The sequence below is a fragment of the Protopterus annectens genome, chromosome 3.part0 (assembly GCF_019279795.1).
Source record: "Protopterus annectens isolate FY-2018-M chromosome 3.part0, PAN1.0, whole genome shotgun sequence".
NCBI classification, from domain to species: domain Eukaryota; kingdom Metazoa; phylum Chordata; order Ceratodontiformes; family Protopteridae; genus Protopterus; species Protopterus annectens.
Genome location: NC_056731.1, coordinates 1122558011 through 1122585376, shown reverse-complemented (window position 1 = coordinate 1122585376; position 27366 = coordinate 1122558011). Strand labels below are relative to the sequence as shown.

The following is a 27366-nucleotide window of genomic DNA, read 5'->3' as shown; positions in this document are numbered from 1 at the left end:
TTCCCTTTTAATCTTGAGCCCATGTGCATAGCCTTCTTGTCTTCCACATTGCTCTACTGAGGATTAATTATTGTAACATAGCATGTAACACCTATAAATCCATTTTCTGTTTGTTGACCAGGTTAGTCCCACTAGGCTCATGACCTTTTTCAAGGGAGACCTGAGGTGGTATTTATACTACTAGAGGAAACTTTGGCCAGAGATTTGGGGTACTTCCCCTACTCATCATTGTTGTGAGTGGGACCCATTTTGCAGGAAGAACCTGTTTCCATTACAGGAACAAAGGGGTCTAGAAAAACAGGGAGACAGATGGAGAGAGAGGGGGATAATGGACCAGTCAGAGAAACTGGGGAGAAAGCAAATATCAAGATTGGAGAATGTGTGCAAGAGTCTGAGGAGATGATTCAAAGAAATCTGTTTGATTGTGATAAGTTGGCAAATGACGGATATATAATTACAACCCTACAGTTGGGAGGGTTGTGGGATGATTTACTTAAAGAAATAGTGGTTCAGAGTGAGCAAGAAAATAAGGGAGATATTTCCTGGGGGAACATTATGAATAGAATACAAAAGGAGGAAGCAGAGACAGTCCTGAAGAATAGTTGTGAGATGGAAAAGAAAACATATGCAAAGATAGTAAAAAACGTCACAAGGGAAGTAGTAAAAAAGAAGGCAGAAGAAAATGAAAAATGGGAGTATGTGGTAAGGATTCAAAGTAAAGAAGACAAAAAATGGACAGGTGTGAAGTGTGGGACAATTTCATAGTTTCTTTGGGTATAAAAGTACATGAGGTAAGAGCATTTATTAGTAACAAAGAAACATTTTGTAACATTATATTTGATACTATTTTTTTTTCAATGGAAACTTTTCTTGGGGAATATGAAAAAAAGAAAGACTGTAACCTGTGGAATCTTTATGTGATAAAAAGCATTTAACAGGGAAACAAAAAAGAAAATGCATGTACAACTTCAAACAGAGGTAGAAAGAGAGACTTTAAAAGGACATTTTAAAACTTAATATATGGAAGTACTGAACATTGCAAATGTTTATGATAAAAGGGATTTATGGACTGGTGGAAGGAACTGTAATATTGTGTTAAAAATAGAAAGATAAAAATGATAAATCTACCAACCATAATAAATGTGGAAGGGAATGGGGTGATGTAAAATACTGGTGACAACGCAAAAATGTTTTTTTTAAAAGAAGGGCTTGATAAGTAACTGTGAAATCAAAACATGTTATATTTCTGGGGAAATGGGACATGATGCAGAAATGTGAATTGAAATGTTATAAATGTAACAACATTTGACATTTATGGATGGATTGCAAAAATGAAAAGAAAAGTAAAGAAAGACAAAAAGAAAGAGAAGAAAATGAACAGAGAGAATACATTTTAGAAGTAGTAGAAATAGAAGAAACATTAGCTGAAAAAATAATAAAGAGGACATAGCAGAAGGTTCTGAGATAAGTAATGAAGAAGACATAAACTGGGAGGTAGCAAAAGAAAAAAGAATTCTATTAGTACAAGAGAGGAATCAGAACATTTAAAGGGAGAAGTACAAAAGACAAAAGAAAGGAAATGGATGGAAAAGAATATAAACAGCTAATGAGTGGCAGTTGGCATAATGGGCAAGGTGTTTGAGTTATAGAAACAAGGTACAGTGTTTGATTTTCACCTTTGGGAGGGAAATTGGCTAAGCTTGGAATGGCCTATTAGGAAAGCTGGCCAAGTAATCAACTATGAGCGTATGAATCTAAGGAAATAGGAATATAAAAATTTTAGACTACTTTCTGTAAATGTGTATAGTATTAAGAATATAGTGAGAAGAATAGGGATTTTGGAGTAGTGTAATAAGGGTGATGTAGACGTAATTATACTAGAAGACACAAGATTTTTAACAAATGAAGAAATATTACAAACACAGAAACTATAGAGGGAAAGATAATCTTGAATTTGGAAAATGAGAGTTATCTACTGTAGAAATACAGTAAAGATACTAGATATAACTTTAATAAAAATGGGAAGATTAACCATTGTAGATTTAAAATGGAAATAACAAGTATATGTAATTAGAACATTGTATGCTTATACTAATTGTAAAGAAACGAAAGTTGTTTCATGAGATTTTAGACTATGTATTGGTAAATATGAATATCATAACAGGAAACTTTAATTATGATTTAAAAGGCAAACATAATATGAAAGAAAGTGGTATAAAAAATGTTAGAAATTATAAAATGTAAGTTAAAACTTTGGGACAGAAATTCAAGCACTTACAAAAGGGGTATGTATAGAACTGAAACATATTATTTTATAGTATCAGAATGCTTGGATATAGGAGAAGGAGAGGTAATTGGAACAGGATTTTATGATAATGTTGCAATATGGCTAAAGGTAAAATAAAGCAAGAAATATATAAAAGTAGGCAAAGGAATAAAAAGGGTGAATGAGAAAGCAAGGAATGAAGAAGGAAAGAGATTAGTAATGCAGTTATGGAAAGATCAAATTAGTAGAAAACATTTTATAAAAATTGGATGAATTATGGATGATATTTAAGGAAAAATATAAAAATATTTTTTACAGCGGCAATATGATGTGGGAAAAAGAGAAAGAAAAATATAAAAGAACATATAATGAAGCATTGGAAGATTTAGAACTTAGTGATAGAAAGTACTTCAACAAAGAAAAAGAATTATATGAAAGAAATCAAGACAAATACAAGATTGTTGTATAAGCAAAGATACTTTTAGAAGGAAAAAAGAAAAGAAGTAGCAAGTTACTTAAGCAGATTAGTAAAGAAAGATGGTAGTGAAATGAGAGAAATAAAACCTTAAAAGGAGAAATAGAAAGAACTCATTAAAAGATTATGATTACAATATGTACCCGAAATATTTAAAGAAAAACAGAAGGTAGTGAAAAATATGGAACGTAAAACAGAAAAAAAAGAGAATAATGAGTTGGGAAAGGAGATTTCTTTAAATGAGCTAGATAAAGTACTGGACAGGTAAATATAGATCCAACTGCAGGGCCAGATGGATTAGGGTATGAAATGTATAAAAATTTAAGAGACTGGCAAAAACAAATTTAAAGATTGTGAATGAATGGTTAAATGAAGGTTTCATGTTTAACATATTATGCAGTGGAATACTTAAATTCATATGGAAGAAGGAAGATAGAAGACAATTATAAAACTGGAGACCAATACTGTTGCATAATAATGATTATAACATCTTTATGAAAATAATACAAAAGAGATCAAAAACTAAAATGGAAAATATTATGGAAGATAGTTTGTATAGTACAAAGGGGAAGGGATGTCAAGAATTATTAATGATAGAAAAGTTGTGGATGATATTATGAATAGAAAATAAAAAAAGAAAATCATGATAGCAGACCTTAATAAGGCATGTGATACAACTGGATATGAAATGAAAGAATCTAATATAAATTAGAAAGTTAGGCAATTATGTATATCAGAGTATAGCAATAATAAAGTAAAAATACTTGCAAATAGTGGGTTAAGCCAAGCAGTTACATATGAAGAATGGTGCATGACAGGGATGTCCAGTGAGTTGTATACTGTTTGTATTAGCTATGAATATGATATTATAGAAAATAAATTACAAAATGAAGGAGGTGAGATATATAACACCCAAAGGGTTAAGAATTCCAGTTCTGTTAACATATGCAGATGGCATTATAATAATTGCAAGAAAACATTTGTATAAAAGAAGTAATAAATTTCACAAATGAGTGTCTAGAGGTAGTGGGGTTGGTTTAAATAAAGAGAAAAGGTCTAGGTGATGTAGAAAAGAGAGGGGGTATATATTTCACAGTGAAGGAAATTTCTGTGTTAGGTATAACATTTGGGAATAAAGATATAAGTAGAATTCAATGGGAGAAATAAAACAAACATATCTTTTTTGGAGAATACATAAATTATCATTTTGAAAAAATGCGTATTTGATAAATTCAGTACTGATGGGAAAATAGTAGACTTAGCAAGTGTATTTATATTGCCAACAGGATTTGAAAAATAATTATTACAGATAATGTTTTTCATTTATATGTAGTTTTAGATTAAACCCATTAAAAAGAGTTTTGTATGTAAATAAAGAGGAAGGACATTTAGTGTTAATTAACTCAGTGATATCTGTTGTTTCATTAAATTTGTACAATGTGCTAAAGTGGATAAATGAAAAAGATGAGAGATTAGTAGTAAAACTGTATAAATAAAAGTATGATAAATTTTGGGGCATGGTAAAAAAGTGTAAAAGAGAAAAATTAAATGAAGAAATAAAATGTTACCAAAAATATATATTTTTTTGTGGAAAATAAAAATTGATGATATAGAAAAAGATAGGAAAGTATGGTATAAGAATGCAATGATAAAACTGTAAAACCATGGTAAAATCTAAAACATGAAAAAAATAAAGCTATAAAAATAATAAGCAAATGGTGAAATCAGAAAGTAGAATGTCAAGATTTTTTATGGAGACAGGTAATAGATAAATGGGAGATGCACAAGCCAGTGCATTTCTTTGTGCCGGTCCCAAGCCTGGATAAATGGGGAGGGTTGTGTCAGGAAGGGCATCCAGCGTAACATTTTGCCAAATCATACATGCAGACAACAGTACAGAAGTACATACTGGATTGGTCGAGGCCCGGGTTAACAATGACCGCCACCAGTACTGTTGGCCAACAGGGTGGCCAACAGGGTGCTGGCGGAAATTGGGCTACTGTTGGCCGAAGGAGGAGAAGAGGGGGAAGGCATGCCCAAAGGCAGGTAAAGGCTAGGACTATGATAGTGAGGGTCGGAACTTTGAATGTTGGCAGTATGACTTGTACAGGGAGAGAGCTAGCTGATATGATGGACCGAAGGAAGGTTGGTATATTGCATGTGCAAGAGACCAGATGGAAGGGGAGCAAGGCTAGGTGTATTGGAGGTGGTTTCAAATTGTTTTATCATGGTGTAGATGGGAGGAGAAATGGCATAGGCATTATCCAGAAGGAACAGTATGCTAAGAGTGTTTTTGAGGTGAAAAGAGTGTCGGATAGAATGATGTTTATGAAGCTGGAAATTGATGGTGTAATGATGAATGTTGTTAGTGCATATGCTCCACAAGTTGGGTGTGCGATGGATGAGAAAGAAAAATTTTGGAGTGAGTTGGACGAAGTGGTGATGACAGTACCCAAGGGTGAGAGACTGGTGATTGGAGCAGATTTCAATGGGCATGTTGGTGAAGGGAACAGAGGGGATGAGGAAGTGATGGGTAGGTATGGTGTTAAGCAAAGGAATGCAGAAGGTCAGATGGTAGTGGATTTTGTGAAAAGGGTGGACATGGCTGTGATGAATACGTATTTTAACAAGAGGGATGAGCATAGGGTGACATAAAAGAGTGGAGGAAGATGCACACAGGTGGATTATATCTTATGTAGAGAGGCCAGTCTGAAGGAGATTGGAGACCATAAAGTGGTGGCAGGGGAAAGTGTAGTTAGGCAGGATAGGATGGTGGTTTGTAGGATGACATTGGTGATCAAGAAGAGGAGGATGAGGGCAGACCAAGGATCAAAATGATGGAAATTGAAATAGGGTAATTGTGAGGTGATGTTCAGGGAAGAGTTAAGACAGGCACTAGGTGGCAGTGAAGAGTTACCAAATAGCTGGGTAACTACAGCAGAGCTAGTAAGAGAGATGGCTAGAAAGGTGCTTGGTGTGACATCTGAAAAGAGGAAGGAGGACAAGAAGACCTGGTGGTGGAATGAAGAAGTACAGGAGAGTGTACAGAGAAAGAGGTTTGCGAAGAAGAAGTGGGATTGTCAAAGATATGAAGAAAGTAGACAGGAGTATAAGGAGATGAGGTGCATGGCAAAGAGAGAGGTGGCGAAGGCTAAGGATAAGGCGTATGAAGAGTTGTATAAAAGGTTGGACACTAAGGAGGGAGAAAAGGACCTGCACCGATTGGCTACATAGAGGAACCGAGCTAGTAAAAATGTGCAGCAGGTAAGGGTGATAAAGGATAATGCGGGAAACATACTCACAAGCAAGGAGAATGTGTTGAGCAGATGGAAAGAGTACTTTGAGTGGTTGATGAATGAAGAGAATGAGGGGGAGAGAAGGTTGGATGATGTGCAGATAGTGAATCATGAAGTGCAGTGGATTAGCAAGGAGGAAGTAAAGATAGATATGAAGAGGATGAAGAACAGAAAGGCTGTTGGTCCAGATGACATACCTGTGGAAGCATGGAGGTGTTTAGGTGAAATGGCAGTGGAGTTTTTAACTAGATTATTTAATAAAATCTTGGAAAGTGAGAGGATGCCTGAGGAATGGAGAAAAAGTGTTTTGGTACCGATTTTTAAGAATAAGGGTGATGTGAAGAGCTGTAGTAACTACAGAGGGATTAAACTGATCAGTCACAGCATGAAGTTATGGGAAAGAGTAGTGGAAGCTAGGTTAAGAAGGGAGATGATGATTAGTGATCAGCAGTATGGTTTCATGCCAGGAAAGAGCACTACATATGCAATGTTTGCTCTGAGAGTGTTGATGGAGAAGTACAGAGAAGGTCAGAAGGAGTTGCATTGTGTCTTTGTGGATTTAGAGAAAGCATATGACAGGGTGCCTAGAGAGGAGTTGTGGTATTGTATGAGGAAGTCGGGAGTGTCAAAGAAGTATGTAAGAGTGGTACAGGATATGTACGAGGATAGTGTGACAGCGGTGAGGTCTGTGGTGGGAGTGACGGATGCGTTTAAGGTGGAGGTGGGATTACATCAAGGATCAGCTCTGAGCCCTTTCTTATTTGCAATGGTGATGGACAGGTTGACAGACGAGATCAGACAGGAGTCCCTGTGGACTATGATGTTTGCAGATGACATTGTGATCTGTATTGAGAGTAGAGAACAGGTGGAGGAGAACCTGGAGAGGTGGAGATATGCTCTAGAGAGAAGAGGAATGAAGGTCAGCAGGACTAAGACAGAATATATGTGTGTGAATGAGAGGGAGGATAGAGGAATGGTGAGGATGCAGGGAGTAGAGGTGGTGAAGGTGGAGGAGTTTAAGTACTTGGGATCAACAGTTCAGAGTAATGGTGAGTGTGGAAGAGAGGTGAAGAAGAGAGTACAGGCAGGATGGAGTGGGTGGAGAAGAATGTCAGGAGTGATTTGTGATAGACGAGTACCAGTAAGAGTGAAAGGGAAGGTCTACAAGAGGGTAGTGAGACCAGCTATGTTATATGGGTTGGAGACAGTGGCATTGACAAAAAGGCAGGAGTCAGAGCTTGATGTGGCAGAGCTGAAGATGTTAAGATTTGCACTGGGTGTGACGAGGATGGACAGGATTAGGAATAAGTATATTAGAGGCTCAGCCCAGGTTGGAAGCTTTGGAGACAAAGCCAGAGTGGCAAGATTACATTGGTTTGGACATGTGCTGAGGAGGGATACAGAGTATATTGGGAAAAAGATGCTAAGGATGAAGCTGCCAGGTAACAGGAAAAGAGGGATGCCTAAGATAAGGTTTATAGATGTGGTGAGAGAGGACGTGCAGGTGGTTGGTGTGACAGAGCAAGATGCAGAGGACAGGAAGAAATGGAAATGGTTGATCTGCTGTGGCGACCCCTAATGGTAGCAGCCGAAAGAAGAAGAAGAAGAGGAGATAATAGATAAATTACCAGTAAAAGGAAATAAGCCATATAAAATGAAAAATGATAGAATATGTTTATATTGTCAAGAAATAGAAACTATGGAACATGTGTTTTTGAAATGTAAAAGAGTAAAAATGTTATGGGGAAACTGTGTAAAGAAGATTTTTTTCTAAGATATAAAAAGTGAATAAAATAAACATGGATATGATTAAATATGGATATTATAAGAACAGAAGTAAAAAATATGTTAAAGGAATGGATAACAGTTTCTTTTATGTCATATGGGTTATGTGGGATGAAAGAATAATTTAAATTATGTTTAATGGTAAATGGATTTTAGTAGCAATAGTAAGTAAAATCAGATGATAATTATGGAAAAAGGAGTGGGAGGTCTAATAGGGGTGAACATTTTGTATGATTGTAAGGATAATGATTATCTTTAAATATATTTGTATATCTATACATTTGTACATTTGTAAATATTTGTACATATGCAAATATGTTCTAAATAAGACTTCTTTTTTGTATATAAATAAAGGGACCCTACTATTTTTGATAGATACTATGTACTATGGGATATTTTACATCTACCTTAGCTGTCACCAAGTCAAGTAGACAGGGTGTCAGTTTTGCATCTCATCTAAAGGATGACCCACTCAGTAGTGCAGCACCCCCTTTATGCTGCACTGCAGTCTCAGCAATTCATCTACCTGGTGTGTTCACTGTAGCAGTTGAAATAATTGCTACCCTTATGCTATTAACAATTCCTTCTTAAAAGAAGTAGAACATATTAGAGACCTGAGTGTGATGACTGAGAAGTAGTTTTCCTTTCATTCCCAATTATTGGAAGTTATGGAAATGTAATTTTTGAGTTACATTTTATATTAGAATCTATTAGTAGCAGGGAAGCTATGGTATTGCTACCAGTTTATAAATCTATTATAGGACATTTAATTGAATATGGGAGTTCAGCTTGCATGTATAATTGTCAGTCTATTAATAGACCTGAAAAAAATCAGAAAACTTTTGTAAGACAAATAAATGTTGTTAAAATTTTGATTATATGGAAAGACGTTTAAAAACATCCTTGAATACTATCAGTTATAAATTGGTAAGGGGGGACGTAATTTTAATTTGTAAGAGTAACCATAATGAATTGTTTGGTACTACGTTTTGGATTTATTTTAACAATTCCAGTAGGTAGACTCAAAATTGAAATAAACTGGTGATGATTACCCTTCCAAAGTCATCTTACTTCAACCTCCAGTAATATAGCAGGAAAGTTGAATAATTTATTTCATGTACGTCTATGATGCGTGCATTGTTTTGTTTCTTTTAAGACAGAATTAAGTGCATGGTTTGATGAGCGAATAATTGATCTTAAAGGATGGCAGACTGTTTGATGGCCACATTAGGATCTTAGTCTGAAGATATGAAAATTGAAACACTGAGTCCCATAATAACTGAAAAAGAAATGTTACTCTCATTAAGAAAATTCAAGATAACCAGTTCAGTGGGGCCTGACAATATGTCAGGACCCCTTATAAGTTTAATATCTGAGAATATGGTAACAGTAGTGCAGTAAACTCTCAGTTAACCAGAACTCAAGCAACCAGCACTCTCAAACAACCAGCAAAAAAAAAAAAAAAAAAATCGAAGAAATAAAGTACAATTTGCATGTGTTGCACTTTCTGTCCTACCCACCCTCCTCCATAGAAACATACCTTATGTTTTTAGAGTTTTAGAGTTTTAAAAAGGAAGATATGAATAAATTGCCTCTCTTCCCAACCTGAGAACAAGTCAAACCAAACAAATAGTATAGAGTACAGTATCGGGCCTATTATAATAATAACTCTCAAGCAACCAGAAACTACAGTTATCCAGCATCTGTAGTGGGTATATTTAACATTATGTTAAAACATGGAGTTGTACTCAAGTATTGGAAAATATGTTATGCTGTTCCTATTTTTAAGGGAGGAAATAAGGTAGATACAACCAATTATTAACAAATAACTCTTACTTCAATTATAGTGACATGCTTTGAATAATGTATATAACAGCATTTAATAAAGAAAAATATCGATAGACCAAATTTATATTGCAATCAATATAGTTTTATAAAATACAGACTGATTTTAATTTGTCAGGTTAAATTTTATAGTAAGGTTTCAATCTTATAATATCTGGGTAGTTGTGTAGTTATATATCATATCATTGCCTTTCATTCATTACAATATGGTCAGATTATTGGCTGTCTTCAGAGGCTAGTAGTAAATTCTTACAGAATAAGGTGTTTGAAATCATCAGCAATGTGTTTTTCTACAAGATACTAGTTCAAGCTGGAAAACAATATCGAAAGGGGTACCTTGAGGTTTGGTATTAGGATTTATAGGTTCATAGGTTCATAGGTTAGTACTAGGCTAACTGCCCTTTTGGACCATTTGAAGCCTAGCCAGTTACCCCATGTGAGACTCAAACCCTGCACCTTGTGTCTTTAAGGTAAACACCTTAACCATTATGTCATCCTCCCACCCCTTATACTTCTTAGCATACTATTCTCTGAAATCCAAACATCTACTAAATGGTTATGCAAACATGCTGGCAACTGTAGATGAGGCTAGAGATGAATGATCCTAAGGATGTGAATTACTTAAATATCTTTCTATGATCCTAAGGATGTGAATTACTTAAACATCTTTCTATGATCCTAAGAATGTGAATTACTTAAATATGTTTCTTACAAGCTTAAATGAATGAGCTATTAGGGAAGGATTACAAGACATTTTTAAGAAAAGTAAAGTGATTATGTTTTGTGAACATAATTTGAAGAAAATTATGGAAAATAATAGACATGAAAAAGCTGATTATGTAAAAGATCTAGGTGCATTAGTGGAACTGGCTTAACATATAAGCATCATACACAAAATATTAGATCAAGGGCTTTAAGACAGAAAGGACTAATATTGAGCACAGCAGAAACCAGGGATCATATTGTGTTTAAAGCTGAATGATATATATATATATATATATATATATATATATATATATATATATATATATATATATATATATATATATATATATATATATATATATATATATGCTATTTATACAGTATAATTCGATTTTTCTACCAGCTGACAAAGACAGATATTGGAAATGTAGAACTTATTTATTGTCTGCATTTTTAATGTAGATGGGATAAAACCCTGACTATGGCCCTGACGATTTAGATTTGATTAGCAGCTCAGGTATCTGAGGTTTGGACAGGGTAGGATGGGAGTTCCTATCCTAGAAGAGAGGGCACATGTATGGATGCTCCTCATGTTAGATCCCTTGTGAAGTCTGGGAAAACCTAAGAGGAAGGTGGTGCTAAATGCAAGTAGGTGATGGACAGTGGCTGACTCACCCTAATGCTTCATGGGCTCAGTGGACCTTGCATGCATGCATGCATGTTTGCATGGGGTAATAGTAGAGCTTAAGGTACCCCCCCCCCCCAGGCAGCAATAAGATGCTGCACTGAGATGCATCAGTTTCCTCATTGGCCTCAAGCATGGGTCATAATAAGTTTGTGAGTGTCAAAGAGAGACAGTTAAAACCAGTGGATGAGGATAGGCATCAGTAGCAGCTAATGCTCAGGTGTAAGATGTAGTGCAGCCCAAAATATTTTTCTGCACTTTTATTTAAATCAATTACTTGCAAAGCATTTCTCTGACCAATTTCTATGGTTTACACACTTTCCAAAAATGATTCAGTATAACACACTGCCTACATGCATTATTCATTGTTGGATAAGATTTGCCTGATACTTGTTACCACCACTTGAGCAGAATGGCATCTGTTCAACTGTTTTTTTTTACATTTAATTGAGCAATAATTTCCTGGCTTTCTTCTATACTTTATCACTGGAATGTAAATCCTGTACTGTCTCACATTATTAAAAGTGCCAACAATCTGTGTTAGCTTCATTTCAGCTTTCTTCTTCTACACAGATTTAAACTTGCACACATCTAGTTCCTCTGTCAGGAGATACACATTAAGTCCAGGAATGCAGTATCTCATGGTATTCCCCTTTCTCCGATGTGCAGTAATGTTCGAGTTAATATATACAAATAGGAGGGATATGGGCCATAGCTTCTATGTCAGAAGGTACAGAAGGCAAAGACCCCCACAACAATACTAGAAAGGTATCATAATTCATTGTTTTTTCAGTCTTTTTCACAGATTAACTTTCAAAGTGATGGGACTGGCATCAGCAGGTCTTGTATTTCTACTAGAGCATCACTGAGAGAACCTAACAGTAGTTACATTTAAAACATCATTATCAGTTATTGTTATGTTCTTCTTACATTTGGGTAGTGTTATTACATGGATTTTGTTGTATACTCTGTTAGTGTATTAGAATGTGTTAGTACGTTCTAAATTTTTAGTCCAATTCTAGTTATTCTCTTGCATAAACTAAGATATATGATAGTTAAAATGCCACTTTGTGTATCACCTACTAGTAGCATCTACTACTGTATTTTCATATACATCCATTGTTCATGTTTGTTTTCATTTTTATGTTATAAAGGTGTAAGCCAGGAATTGCAGGTCGGCAGTGCAACCGTTGTGCTCCAGGCTTTTACCACTTCCCATCTTGCCTACGTTGTGACTGCAACAGAGGTGGAACTCAGTCAGATATCTGTGATCCTGAGAATGGAAAGTGCCTTTGCAAGGTTTGTGATCTCAGCAACAATGATAAAGATTAGAAATATTTTGCTTTGAATGTTTAAATCCCCAGAAACATACATTTATTTGTAGTCCATTCTTTCTTTATAAACTATAATTAGGTTTGTTTACTCTTTACATTTTGCTAGACATATTTTTGAAAAGTATGTGGCACTTTGAGATCAGTTTTAGAGTCTTGTACTAACATATAAATGGCAGTCACATTTCCATAAGAAAAGTGCATTATCATGGGAATACTGAGATCAATTGTCAACTCTCAAACATTTTAAAACTTGCAAATCAACTTCTGCTATTCTTTTCAAAATAAAGTATGTAAAAGTACATTAAGTTTAATGCAAACGAAAAGCTAGTAGCACAATATTTTTTGCAATAGTGCTGCATTTGTATTGCACACAAATCCTTACTTAGTAAGTAAGAGTTCAATACTCACTCTGGTGCTGTTAGAAGTTCCTTTAATGAGCATAGTATATGGAAATGGATTTTTGTACCTGATGTAGATACCTGTTTCAGCTTCTGCTCATTCATGATAGTACAGTTGTACTCTGAATGGTTGTGGTGTTTAATTGTCTATATCATTGCCTTTTTCCTCCATCCTGTTCCTTGTCTCACCAATCACAATTTACACTCATTGTATGTGTGCACACGATTCACTGTCACATAATTGAAATTTCACTTACCTGAAATTTAGTTGAGCGAGACAAAAACATTGAAAGTTGAATTAATCAAACATTCACATCACCAAATTTTTACACAGGGAATGTAAGCAATTGGCCATCATGAGGAAATTTGCCCTTTTCCTCCACTAAAGTACGATCTCGGAGTTGGTATTTATAGCTACAGGGGTGTGGTGGTGAAGTTCCCCACATAGGTGGGGGTATAGCCCCCCACCTGAGTGGGTTTGACATGCTGTGGTGTGTTTGAATGTTGAATGTTGGCCAACGGCCTACATTCCCTGTGTAAAAATCCAGTGATCTGAACATTCGGTTAATTCAATGTTCGGTGTTTTCGTCTTGCTCAACTGAATTTCAGGTAAGTGAAATTTTGGTTATCTAACATAGACCTGTGCACATACATGTATGTGTGGGTGTTTTTATATATATATATATATATATATATATATATATATATATATATATATATATATATGTGTGTGTGTGTGTGTGTGCGCGCATGTGTGTAGAGAGAGACACTGAGTTATCTCCTATTCTTCTTTCTGAAATTTGTATGCTCATACACAGCAATGTTCTTTCCTTGATGAAAGGAACTACTATCTATTTGCAATATCTTCTCATTATGTAATTAGGAAAAAGTGAAAAAAACTTACATTTCCATTTGTGAGGTTAAATAATGAAACATCAAATGATTGCTTTGTTTCAACTGTATTAAATGGACATTTGATGCAAATAATACACAGACACACACACACACACACACACACACACACACACACACACACACTAACAAGCAAATATAATACTCTGGAGACTGTTTCTTCAAATTCAGAGTAGTTTATGTGATGTCCCCATTCTGGACCATTAATCAAGGAGCCTGAATCCTTACCACTGACACTGGAGAGGGACATTCAGTTGGACCAAAAAGGGACACTCCCAGTATTTCCAGATGCAGCTCTCTGCATAAAGCACAATTACCCTTAAGAGCAAACAGGAAACACACTCAGTCCAGGGTCTGGGTTTCCCCATCTGTCCAGATCTCCAGTAAGACTACCCACTGCCACAGCTATAGAGTTGAGACCTCATTTGAGTGTCCACTACTCTGTCTGTGAAACCAGTGCTTCATATCTCTGCTCCAAATAGCTGACACACACACACACACACACACACACACACACACACACACACACACACACACACACACACACACACACACACACACCTGGGAAAGGCTGGCACAGATTTACTAGCTATGTCCCTTTCTGCAAAGACTATAAAGTAGTTACACTGCCAACAGACTCCCCAAAGCCAGCTACTCTAAGGCTCTTACAAGGGTAACCAATTATACTGAGTGAAATTAACATTAATACAAATAGTGTTTAGTCAATGCAGTAAGGCTTCCAGCAGTGGCCACAGTGTCACCAAATAGATATAAGTCCTCTCAAAGTTTTAAATATTCTTTAAAGAACCAGCCAAAATGAAAAGTTTAAAATATATTTAATAATAAATAATAAAAGAACATGAAAATACTAAATATCTATTTACAATAAAAAACAAAGTTTCAATCACAGGAAATATTAAAAATAACACAGGTGATAGGTTCACACATTTACAGAAAAACAATACCTAACCAATGTCACTATATTTTCCTGACTGATATAAAGAATTATTATTCCCATGGCTACTTACTTGAGCAAGGCATGATGAAGTAGGTGAGAGATCATTCTTTGTCAGGTTACAAAAACAGAGTGCTTTGAGACTTCAGTCTCACCTATTGTTAAACATTATATATAGTGATGAATTATGGAATGATATCACATACATCTGGTCATCTGACTTCTGGTCCCATGCCCCCCCCCCCTTAGCTGAAAGCTGTCAGGATTTAGCACATATGTGTCAATAATACACACACACACACACACACACACACACACACACACACACACACACACACACACACAGCCCTGATAAGATCTGCCGCAGCTCCTGGAAGAAATAAACCAATTTCAAACCTTCACCCTTCCAGAGTAGCAATTAGTTCACCCCAGTGACAATGCAGGAAGCTTCCTAGTACATACTTTTTGAATCTGGCTGCTTTGAGAACTGTAAGATACAATCTTTATGGCCTAATCCAGGTAATTAAATTTCAAACTGTTTTCAAAGTTTGAAATTAACCTCTTCTCTTCTGGTATCCTCTGTTACAACATACATTTAAACAGTTCCAATAATTCATGTATATTTCTTTTTCTGTTCAACAGGGCACACTTTTGGTACATTTTAACACAAGCAGCTTTACAAATACATTTTTCAGCACAAACATCTGTACAAATCAGTTTGATATATAAATGACATCATATAATTCTTTACAAGATTCCAGCTAGCTGTGCTGGCATATGTTACACATCCACTGCCCTACTCCTCCTGGCATAGCTGACACTACCTCACATCATCGCAGTTTATTTAAAATGATAATGTCATAGCAGACATCAGTTTCAACTTAAATGATAATAAGCACGCTTCTACTTATTGTACTTATAGTTGCTCAGTTCTCCTTTTTTAGCCCACTTTAAACTATCTCTGTGAAACATACAATTCCTTACAGGTCACAGCCTTGTCATTGTAGCTCAACTCAAGCTGCCTTACAACCCTCAGATACATCCATAGTTATGCTTGTGGTACTTTTTGAGTAAGTCCACAGTTAGGCTGCTTTTACAACTAGAGTAGATCTACACGTTTTTCATTGATTTTCCTTAGATTTCCGCAACTGATCAGGATCCAGGATGAGTCTGCATTCCTAGCTGCAAATTTCCTTGAGGGGCAAACATTTCTGACTTTCTGAACTACGAGCCCTTATTTTAACAGTATTTCCCCAAGTGACACTATGCTACTTCAGTTTTTCCTACCATAGTACATGATCTATACAGACTACCATTAGTTTCCATCGTAATACATGGTGTATATATAGCACATCAATAACAGCATTTCTTCCGTATCGAATCGAATACATACTATTCTACAATGTGTGTGTGTGTGTGTGTGTGTGTGTGTGTGTGTGTGTGTGTGTGTGTGTGTGTGTCTGTATTGATGGATACATATACAGATATTTATAGATATATTGTTCTTTTTTTCAGGGAAGCAAGCCGTCAGTTGTGCCATAGATTGGGTGTGTACTTACTGTATGGCTCACAACATAAATACTTTTTCTACAGGGTCGTATAGCTTCATTCCATGAGTTATGCAGCTGCTGATGGCGAACCTTGACAGCTTAACTTTATTATTCTGACAAATTTACTAGCAAAAGTTTCAAACAGAAGTCATATGGCATGCTATGAAAAGGTTTTTATAAATCTAATAATGAATAAGTGTATGTATAAGAAATGTGAGGTAGAGAGCTAGTTATACAATAAAATTAATTACACACACACTCACACACACACACACACACACACACACACACACACACACACACACACACACACACACACACACACACACACACACACACACACACACACACACACAACACACGCACACACACACACACAAACGCACACACACACACACACACACACTCATGCACAGACACTAGTGGCAATTCCTCTGTAATGTAGACTGATGTAAATAATTAAAGAATATTTTTCTGCTGTTAACCTTTATTGTACTGTATAGACACAATTCAAATACACACTGTAATCTTTAACAAACAGAGTATCTGCTCACCTTAAAATACTTACTTAAAATACTTACATAAACTCAAACCCAAATGTTTTATTTAAGTAAGACTTGGCATTTTATTGCATCTCTTTACATAGCCTCTGGTTCTTCTAAATAGCAGGGTTTGCAGTATATTGTACGTGTTAAGAGTCTTCATCTGTGAATAATTTTGGAAGAATCAACAAGATGACATGGGCCTCTACTGTAGACACTTAGTAAGTGGGCATTAAGGAAAAAGCAAGACAATTAGTTTTTTATACACTTTGGCAGTAGTGTTATATACATGCAGAATTGCGCATGAAACCACATTTTGTTTAAAACCACCTGAAGTATATTTGTATTAGAAACAGAGGCTTTAGTTGTGGCTGTGATCCAGATTTGGAGGGTTGTAATAAGAATGTCTTTGTCAAAGCAGAATTTTCTTTCCTTGGTGAGGGAATGTGCTGTGCTTTTAGCAAGTTTTAAGAAGAGAGCTGGTTTTGTAAGCAGTCCATAGGACAATGTGGGGCTTGTGCAGGTACCACAATATTTGAAGAGCTGAATCTGCTTCGTAAGACCAACTAGTGATGACAACACCTTGAGGCAGGAGGAGGTGAGAAAGCTTTGTAGAGGTTCTCTGTAGGATAGATTTGGTTTTGTGGAAATTAGTGGTAAACCTTGATATAACACAAGTTATTAAATTGCTAGAGGTCATGGGTTAACATCCTTTCAATAGCTCTGCTGGAATGTTTTTGAAAACTAAATCACTAGATTATTAGTATACAGCCTTATGTAGCTAATAGACAAGATACAAGTAGAAGTGCTAATAATGATAACAAACATGGATGCCCCAGCACAGAACCATGGGATTCCCACCGAGGTAGAAATGGATAGAAAGTGATTCTTCAACCTTAACTCTACAGGTCTGTTGACAAGATAGTTGGAAAAAGATGCACAATCACACAGGGATGGAGAAAAGCATGCATGAGGCCACACACCGAGTAAAAAGCAGATCAACAACCAGCACCACTAGAAGTAATGCAACACACCAGGATGCTGTGAAACAACATATGTATATCCAAAGTCTGTCCAAAAGCATATGCAAACATTTTAAAATGTAGATGTGACAAGGGATGATATAATTAAAGTAAACTATTTTCAGTTGTGTTCCCCAGCTTCGTTGGTACAATCTGAAAGCCTTCATTAGTTTGCAACTTAAACATGGAGCCAATAAATGTAATACAATGTTCAAAGTCATTTAAAGAAACCGTAACATAAATCAGAATTGTACATTTGCTGTCAAAATATTATCTTCCTACAGTATTTAAACAACATAAATAATAATATCCATTATAAAGTAGTGAAATCCAGTACTTTGCATAATAAAAATGAATCTAAAAACTGTAAGAACTCTGAGCTGCTGTGTAATGCAGTTGAAATGGATCAATGAGGCACCTGGTGTTCCAAAGAAGAACTGAAACAATGTATGCACTTATTTATCTCACAGAAAGTTATTGACAATTATACAATGACCCCCCATTAATATTCCAAAACATGCACGCTGATTGGTCAGCGTACTCGTTATAAATCAGACTTATACTAATGGAAAAAGGTCCAGTCGCACAGACTTTTTCCATTAGCATAAGTCTTTTTTTTTTTTTTGTTGGACAGCAACGGAGAACGGAAGAGCTCCGTTGCTGTTATCTCACTATGTTAAACGAGTTTAACATAGCGAGATATCTTAAAAAAAAGCAACAGAGATCTTCCTTTCTCCGTTGCTTTTTTTAAAGCTGTCTCGCTATGTTAAACTCGTTTAACATAGCGAGACAGATTTAAAAAAAGCAACGGAGAAAGGAAGACCTCCGTTGCTTTTTTTTTTTTAAGATATCGCTCTATGTTAAACTCCTTTAACATAGCGAGACACCTTTTAAAAAGCAACGGAGATCTTCCTTTCTCCGTTGCTTCCACACACAGCTCTGATATACTGCATAACCATACGCATGCACAGTACATCAGTTCTGCCTAAGAATACTGGACAGCTGTGGAAGGGCAGCAAGGAGGCATTATACAGTGCCATTATTTAAAAAAACTAAGTATTTTTTTTTCTTAAATAGTGTCATTGTATAATAGCAATAACCCACTTCTGGGTGTGGGTATTGCTGGATTTACCCATGGTTGTCTTTGTTTGGCCACTTGGGCTTCGCCGTCATGACCAAACCACACCAACCGTGGATAACTCCAGCATTACCCACACCCAGGCATGGGTTATTGCTTAAGTAATCCATGTAGCACTGCACCCACTCACAATAAAATTCCATATTAGTGTGCACTATTGATATACTTACATATTATTTATTATATATTAATATACACACAAAGAAAGCAAAACAGTGGTTAGAAACTGTCATGTCTACCAGCTGGAAAGATACCATACCATAACATAATTATTCACTTTTTTTCCCTCTGGTGAATAGAAATAATTTCAGTCAATCTTTTTAGGTCCCAGATTTCCTTATCTGTCAATATGTGACTGTAGCTGGATGTTTTTTATTTATTTGTATGCACTTGTTATTTTCTTCCAATAAGTATCACTCATATGTTCCATAATACATAACATAAACATTCTGCATAGAAAACAGGAGCATGTTCATCTTGCTAAGTGCAGAAATAACCCATTTGTTTTTACAAATGTTCAGCTGATAAATAACAAAGACCCTAGAAGTATTTTTAAACACCTTTACTAACTTCACACATTGAATAGTGACATGGGTACATATACAGTTACAGAAAAGAAAACATACCACATTAACCATTTCAGTAACTCCATTCTGTACACGTTTTCTTTTTTAACAGTTATCATTTGCTCCAACATTACATAAATTGCCTTCCTTTAAATTTCACTCCTCCTGAATTTTACTCTGCATGCATTATTTCCAAAAAATCCATTGATTTCTGTGTACTTTGATCCTTCCCTTTTCTAAAGATCCTACATACAATGTTCAGTAATTCATTTCTGGCTGCTTTAGATTTTTGATTTCCATATTTGACTAATTGTTTTGTTTTGGGGTTTTTTGGGCAGCCAATTCCATTAAACATAGCAGGACCTCACTTCAAGACAAAGTGTCATTCTTTTATTCTCCCTCTCACCACTGTCACTGCCATCAACATTCCTACAGGGATTTCCAGATCTGAGGTAAGTTTCCTTCTTACCTCCCATTATCTGTGGTCCAGGTCAAAAAACACAACATGCCTGTCCAGGAAGTGCTGTTGGTGAAGGATTCTGAGTTCAAGGTCCTAACGGTTGTTTCTGCTCCCTTCTCAAGGGGAAGAGAGATAAAGGGACATGTGGAGGCTTTTCACAGCCTTTTTTAATGTTTTCTGGCTCCTGCAGCTGTTCTACCCTCCATAATGACACTTGTGTACTTAGGCCTCTTGCTGAGAGCACTTCGTGTGAGGCTTTGTTCTTGTCCATTGGTGAAGTGATGGACTAAATTGATGAAATCAAGGCTAAAGCCAGAATCACACAGAGTATCCGTTTCTCCTAGATCAACTACTAACAGCAGGCCCACTTATTACACAGAAACAGATTTTGAAATGTGTGGAAAGACTCAGAGAAAGTACCACAGCTTCCCAATCAAGCCAGTCAGAAACAGCTGCCTACAACAGTTTTACTTTTGTCACAAAACATACCAATATAACTTTGGTAGTCACTTGTGTGGTCCAGGAATGGGTCAGAAATTCATCAAAGTGGCAGTTGTAGAAAGGAAATGAATAGGATAGAATTTGTAGCCCTCCCATAACATCAGGCTTTGAGTTCTGATCCCCTTCCACCCAATGAGGAGGTATTCCTCCCATGTAGGGGATGACATCACCCATGAACATCCTGGAGGGTGAAGATACAGGAACATTTTTGTGGGAATGGTGGACCAAACATCCCACTTATACTTTTCAGATAAGAGGATTGTCTGCGACTGGACTGATGTCAGACTTGGACTGTGGCAGTCACTCTGACCCTGAAAAGAAATAGAAACAAATGAAAATATCCCACCACCAGCAAGCCCTCAGGGTCATATTCTGTCTAAAATTTCCCCAAGACAGTAGACTAATGGTAGTTTCTTTTGGAGGAAAACTTTCAAGAGGAAAGACACTGTGTTTCATTGGAAAGAGCTGTAATAATGCAGATATTGAAAAGAAAACGTCTCTTACTGCATGCAGTATTTTTGTGTATGTTTTATTTTTTTAACGAAAAGCTGTAGCCATGGAGGAAATGGACAAAAACAGAGATTATGGACAAAAACAGAGATTCCTGCCTTTATGCTGAGTGTATGCTTCCTTGTTCATCCAATAATGCTGTTCTTTCTTCTCCCCTGCTCTGTAATGCTGAGAGTGTGGATTGCCTGATGTGTCATGGGTGCTTTTTCATCTCCCTCTTCCACTCAGTCAAACTTTGGTCTTTATTTTTAAATGTTCGATACAAGTACCTGTACATCCTTTTTCATAAATAAAACAAAGCCTTAAATAACTGGTGACATTGCAAATCTGTTCAGTTAAGAATATTCACAATAATATATGTTAGCATGCATTTTGATGACAATTACTGAAGTAACTTAATTTTAATAGTAGGCATTATTAATGGAATGCAAAAACAAGAACTCATTATAAGGTTAGTGGAAGATACTGAGATGTATGTACCACTGAAAGGACTTTCCTAAAACTGTGACAGCTGTATAGACTTTGAAGAGAGGCACCTACTTTAATGGAGTAGTTATTAAAGACAATAAAAGCATAAGTTGCCAGTGTTTGTGAATAATATGGAAATCTGTACTTTTTATGACCCACTCTCTTATGAGAGATCAACAGGATTCTGCTACAGCTGCTTATTACTGCAGTGAACCATTTTTTTTAATTCTTTGTTGCAGTCCCAGCAATAGAATGGGTTTCTCAATTTCATGCTAGCATATCTTAATACAGCTAATGTGATGGAAGGAAACAACCTTTGAAGTCACATTTTGCCACTCTACTAGTAATACAGCAGTAGGGCACATGATATTATGACCATTAATTTGCCCGACACTGCTGTAATCAATATATAAAGTAGTGTAAGCCCAAAATGCTGTACCTTTCCTTAACATATCACTCGTGATTCCCTTTGCTTCATTCTTAGAGTTTTCTCTCTCAGTACCTACCACACTAGAAGTAATGAATTTCATGTTCACTGTGCATGCAAATGTTAAACAACCTAAATATTTCAAGCTAGGCTCCTCAGCATACTCTAACATGACCACAAGGACAACATGAACATCCCATGAGTGAGGGGCACAAACTAGGAGAGTCACATATGTAAGTCAGACCAGTCAGTCCTGCTCTGTGTTGTCACACTGCCGTAGCAGATGCATCATATCTGACGGTGCTGGACTCAGTACATACTGCTCTGTTACTTTCACTGGTAGGAGGTGATCTGAAACCAGTACCACCACTACCACAGTTGTCATGCCTTTCTGAACTAGTATTGTCCAGTTTTCAGGTTATTGCTGAATCCAGGGCTGTGTTACAAGTTTCTGTGTTGCCCATACCTTACTTGGATAGAAGGAAGTTTCTCTGTTCACCTGTGAGAAAGGGGAGCTTTGAGCAGCCTATCTGTCCCTGGAGGAGTGGTTTCAGCCAAGAAGTTAGTAGTTTATCAGCCATTTTTGGACTAATTTCTATCTCTTTCACTTCCCTGCTATAAAAAAACGCATTTGTGTGGTTTTGTGCACCGGGCAGCGCCGTTTAGCTAGAGTTAAACTATTCTCGGCTCCACGAAGTCTACTCTTCAATTTTTCCCTTGGAACTAGACAAACCTCAAACCGTTCATTTCACAGTCAAGCACTTGCTTAAAACTCATAGCAAGCACTAATTAACCCTAGCACTAGACCCCCCTATATTGTCCAGAAGGACATGGCTCTCTACTCGTTCCCACCAGCCAATCAGAAAAACAGCTTACTCCACCTATTCAGGCATGTCCAAAGAGCAGTTTCCTGTGTACACTGCAGTCCAACTAGTGTATCTGGGCATTTTGAGGCAATGTTACAACTGCCTCATGTACACAGACAACCCTCTCCTCCTACCACCAAATGCTAATATATGCGAGAGATGCAATTATACAGCCAAACTGGAGGCAAAGCTCTCTCAACCCAAGACTGGAACTGACAGTCAAGAGGAGAAGGGTAATACTTGCAACACACCACCAGTCTCACATAGACCTAATAAACCAACACCGGCAAATAACACACATGAATACATAAAAACATACTCGGAGGCTCTAAATAAAAATCTGCAAAAGCAACAGAGACCTCCAAAGCAGACATCCAAGCAGCCACCACACCCCATCACCAACCATGAAACACATACTTCACATAATCAATGTGCCACGCAATCACAGCCCCTAACACAAAATGACATACCCAACACACTAGTAAAAGGCAACTCTATAGTCAGGCACACTGATGTCCCACTAACTAGGCTGAACAAAGAGAATGTTACAATTAGCTGTCTGTCGGGTGCCAGGATCCACCACATAACACAAGCACTCAGGTCACGCCAGAACAAGTACAAATACATCTCTGTCATTGTCCATGTTGGTGTGAATGACCTGAGATGTACCTCCCTTGACTACATGAAAAGAGACATTGAAGAGCTCTCTGATCATGTAGCCCAGGCCGGTATGACCATGAGTAGCATCCTGCCCTCACCAAGAATGATGCCACAGTATAAAGACAAAATGATCAATTTCAACAATTGGCTAAGTTTCTGGTGTCATTTAAAGGGGATCCAGTATCTGTCCGCCTGGGGTGACATGCTCAACAAGCCATGTTGCTTCGCAAGAGATGGCTTGCACCTGTCACCCTTAGGCTTTCGAATAGTGCCAAGGCTCTTGCCGCCCCCATAGTGCCTTTTTTAGGCAAGGCTCAAAAGACAAACCCACAACCATAAATAGCACAAGTAACCAAAAACTGAGGGTAATGCTACTCAATGCCAGAAGTCTAAACCTCAAAATGCACGTACTCGAGGCACTCCTCAGTATGGAGAACATCGACATCTGTGCAGTAACAGAAACCTGGTTTAAGGCTCCTGAGAGCACCCCAGCACTACTAGGCTATAACTCATACCATACCTTTCGGCCACAGAACCAGGACCATAACACAAAAGGCAGGGGTATATCCATATTCATCAAGGATACCCACACCTCCAGGTTAGTGGCGCAGCACAATGCATCAGAGATCAACCATGTGCAACTAACAATGGGCAAAACTGCAATCCAAATTGTAGCTTGCTACAGATCACCCACCATGGCCCAGGACACACATTCCGCATTTCTGGAGACACTGGGAAATATGAAGGTCCTACCAAACACCCTAATACTGGGTGATTTCAATTACCCAAACATAAACTGGGAGAACTACTCAAGTACTAACTCCCTTGCCCAACGCTTCCTAGAATTTATAAACTCGAACACCCTGGATCAACTGGTCAACACCCCCACCAGAGGGAACAACATATTGGACCTGGTCATCACCAACATGGGCAACCGGTGTTCCACACCAGACACCGGAGGTCAGCCCCTCGCTGGTTAGATCAGACCATAGACTAATCATTCTGGATATCCACATTCTGCCCCACCCCCAATCAAGGAAACCACCATGAAAAACTTTTTAAAAGCAAACTTCACGTTACTTAAGACCGAGGTGGAAAAGTTCACAGCCCCCATGCTAAAGGACAATGTTGTCCAAGCTGCTGAAACCTTTACAAAGGCACTCTATGAGCATCTGCAGGAATGCATGGATTGTGCTATCCCAAGTAAAACCAAGACTCACTCCTCCAAGAAAAGGAAACCAGTCTGGTGGACCCCTGCCATAAACAAACTATACAACAGAAGGAGGAAACTAGTACAGAAAAGAGTAAAATCCCAAAGCAGGAAAGACATCCCTGATCAGTATCAGCAAGAAACTACGATCCCTCATTTAATCATCTGAGGCTAGTTTCGAAAGAAAAATTGCCAATGACTCCAAAGATAACCACAAAGCATTCTTTAGCTATGTCAAGAACCTAAGTGGAAACTCTCAGATCTGCTCTTAGTTAGTGCAGAATGGCACAAAATACACTGAACTGACTGATATTGCCAACATTCTGGCAGAAAGGTTTAGTGCAAACTTCACCCCCCCCTCTCATCCCCTAAAGGGCCCATATCCATACCAGAATAATGTAGGGCCCCATCAATCACCGAGCCCTATCCAAAGCCAAAAACACAGCTTCAATGGGACCGAACTATGTCCCAGGCTGTGTCTTACAAGAGTTCCAAAATGAACTAACCCCTCACCTAAACACACTGTTCAAACTCAGCCTCTCTACAGGCTCCATACCCACAGAGTGGTGCACAGCAACAGTTATCCTGCTCCACAAAGGTGGAGCCACAACGGACCCCGGGAACTATCGCCCTATAAGCCTGACTAGCCTGGTCTGCAAGGCTATGGAACGCATCATCATGGAACTCATTAACAGAGACATTGAGAACCTCCAAACCTTGGGCCCTAACCAGTTTGGCTTTAAGGGCAGATCATGCCTCCTAAACCTGGTGGACTTCTTTGAGATGGTTACCAAGGCATTAGACAAGGGAAAGGAGGTCCACACAGCCTACCTAGACCTCGCAAAGGCTTTCGACACCATTCCCCATTCTAGTATTATAGACAAGCTCACCAGCTTGAACATAAACCCCTACGTCACAAGATGGGTTGCCAACTGGCTCATGGATAGAACCCGGTGAGAGTTGCAGGCTCTACATCCGACTAAACCGGTTACAAGTGGCGTCCCCCAGGGCTCAGTCCTAGGACCCCCTCCTGTCCGGTATATACTTCTCAGAGGTACAGGCAAGCATAGGAGGACTATGGCTGACCAAGTTCACAGATGACTACAAACTAGGGGCCATAATTGATTCTCCTGCTGATACAGACACCCTCCAGATGGGTCTCACTGAGACGGATACCTGGTGTCAAAATCATGGCCTCAAGCTAAATGCCAAAAAATGCATAGTCATCCCCTTTGGAAAAAACAAAGTACCCGCGAACTACCACATAGGTGGCAGTCCCCTAAATACAGAAAATGTAATAAGGGATCTGGGGACCCAAGTAGATAGTAATCTCTCCTTTGATAATCATATTGCCAAGGTGGTTAAAAAATCCTTCTATGTGTCCCACCTAATCACAAAAGGGTTCGCATCTAGAACAAAAAAGGTTATTGTGCCTCTCTACTCATCACTCATTAGATCCATCATAGAATACAACGCCCCATTTGGGATGTACCTTACAAGACACCTGCAACAGCTGGAAAGACCATAAAAGTACCTCACCAAGAGGATTACTGGCCTCAAACAGATGCCCTATGCAGCCCGACTCAAGAAACTCCAGCTGTACTCGGTTGCATACCGCTTACTCAGATGTGATCTCTGCCTGACATACAAGGCCATGTCCAACCCAGAATTGATGGACATGCTCCACCTAAAAAAAAACAAATCCCGGAGAGCCACATGCTCTAGAGATATAAACCTCACCACAACAATAAATAGGACATGCCGGAGGGATAGATTCCTGTCCCAGAGACTCCCCATGCTTTGGAACAGGATTCCAATATACATCAGGCAGAGCCCCTCACTAACACTCTTCAAGAGAAACTTTGACAGGTGGATGGGAAACAGAAAATTTACCCTGGGGATCACTGCAGTGGCTCTGCTGGACAGTAGCACAGGGAACTAATTGGTCTGCTGGACAGAGGCACAGGGAACTAATCTAAGGGGGTGGCAAAAGCCAACACATTCTGGCTAGGCGTATAAATGCCCTTGGGCAGATAGCCTAGTACTTACCTATGAACCTATAAATTTGTATTGGATCAACAGACTTATTGGTTGGATTTGCATATTCTGATTTATTCCATCTTCTTAAGCTGCACTCACTGTCTTATACTTAATACTGCAAGTGATTGTTTAGGATTTGTTGGCTTTTCAGGATTCTATGAGACTTTTTATTATTATGCCAAATACTTGACCAATGTAGGAAAATAGCTAGTCCTCCTAAATGCAAAACATTATATAGAAGTCATTTTTTTTCACAATCTGATTTGTGAAACTGTAGAATTCTTCACACCTGTAGTTAGATACTCAAACTGACAGTGCTTAAAACCAGTTTACATGATTATATGGAGATTATGATGTTTAATAAGAGCTGTGTATATGACTACTTGACAGCCTTTCAGCCCTTGAGTTGATAACTTACAGATCATAAATTTATGAATCTGATGTAAAAAAGGGGCAGTTGTCATGGATATGAATTTCCTACTATCTCTGTTACCAACTTGGTGGATATGGGCATCCTGAGGCAATGTAGAAATTGCCTCATGTTTACTGACAGCCAGTTAATTCTCAAACAAACTGATATGGTATGTGACAGATGTATTTACACAATGTCACTGGAGGCAAAGCTCTCACATAAAAGTACTCCTGGATGGGAGGAGAAATTGCGTAGGCATTATCTTGAAGGAACAGTATGCTAAGAGTGTTTTGGAGATGAAAAGAGTGTCGGATAGAGTGATGTTTATGAAGCTGGAA

The 27366-nt window shown here is 37.7% G+C and overlaps 1 protein-coding gene across 3 annotated transcripts in view; it reads left to right on the top strand.

Annotated features, from left to right (window-relative positions):
- Positions 1-27366, top strand: part of LAMA3 (laminin subunit alpha 3) — a 2187360-nt gene that overhangs the window by 1574308 nt on the left and 585686 nt on the right. For all 3 annotated transcript variants that reach the window (XM_044065357.1, XM_044065355.1, XM_044065356.1), the window contains exon 35: positions 12212-12356. In XM_044065357.1, coding sequence (XP_043921292.1) covers positions 12212-12356 — 145 coding nt within the window. The remainder of the gene's footprint in view (positions 1-12211; positions 12357-27366) is intronic.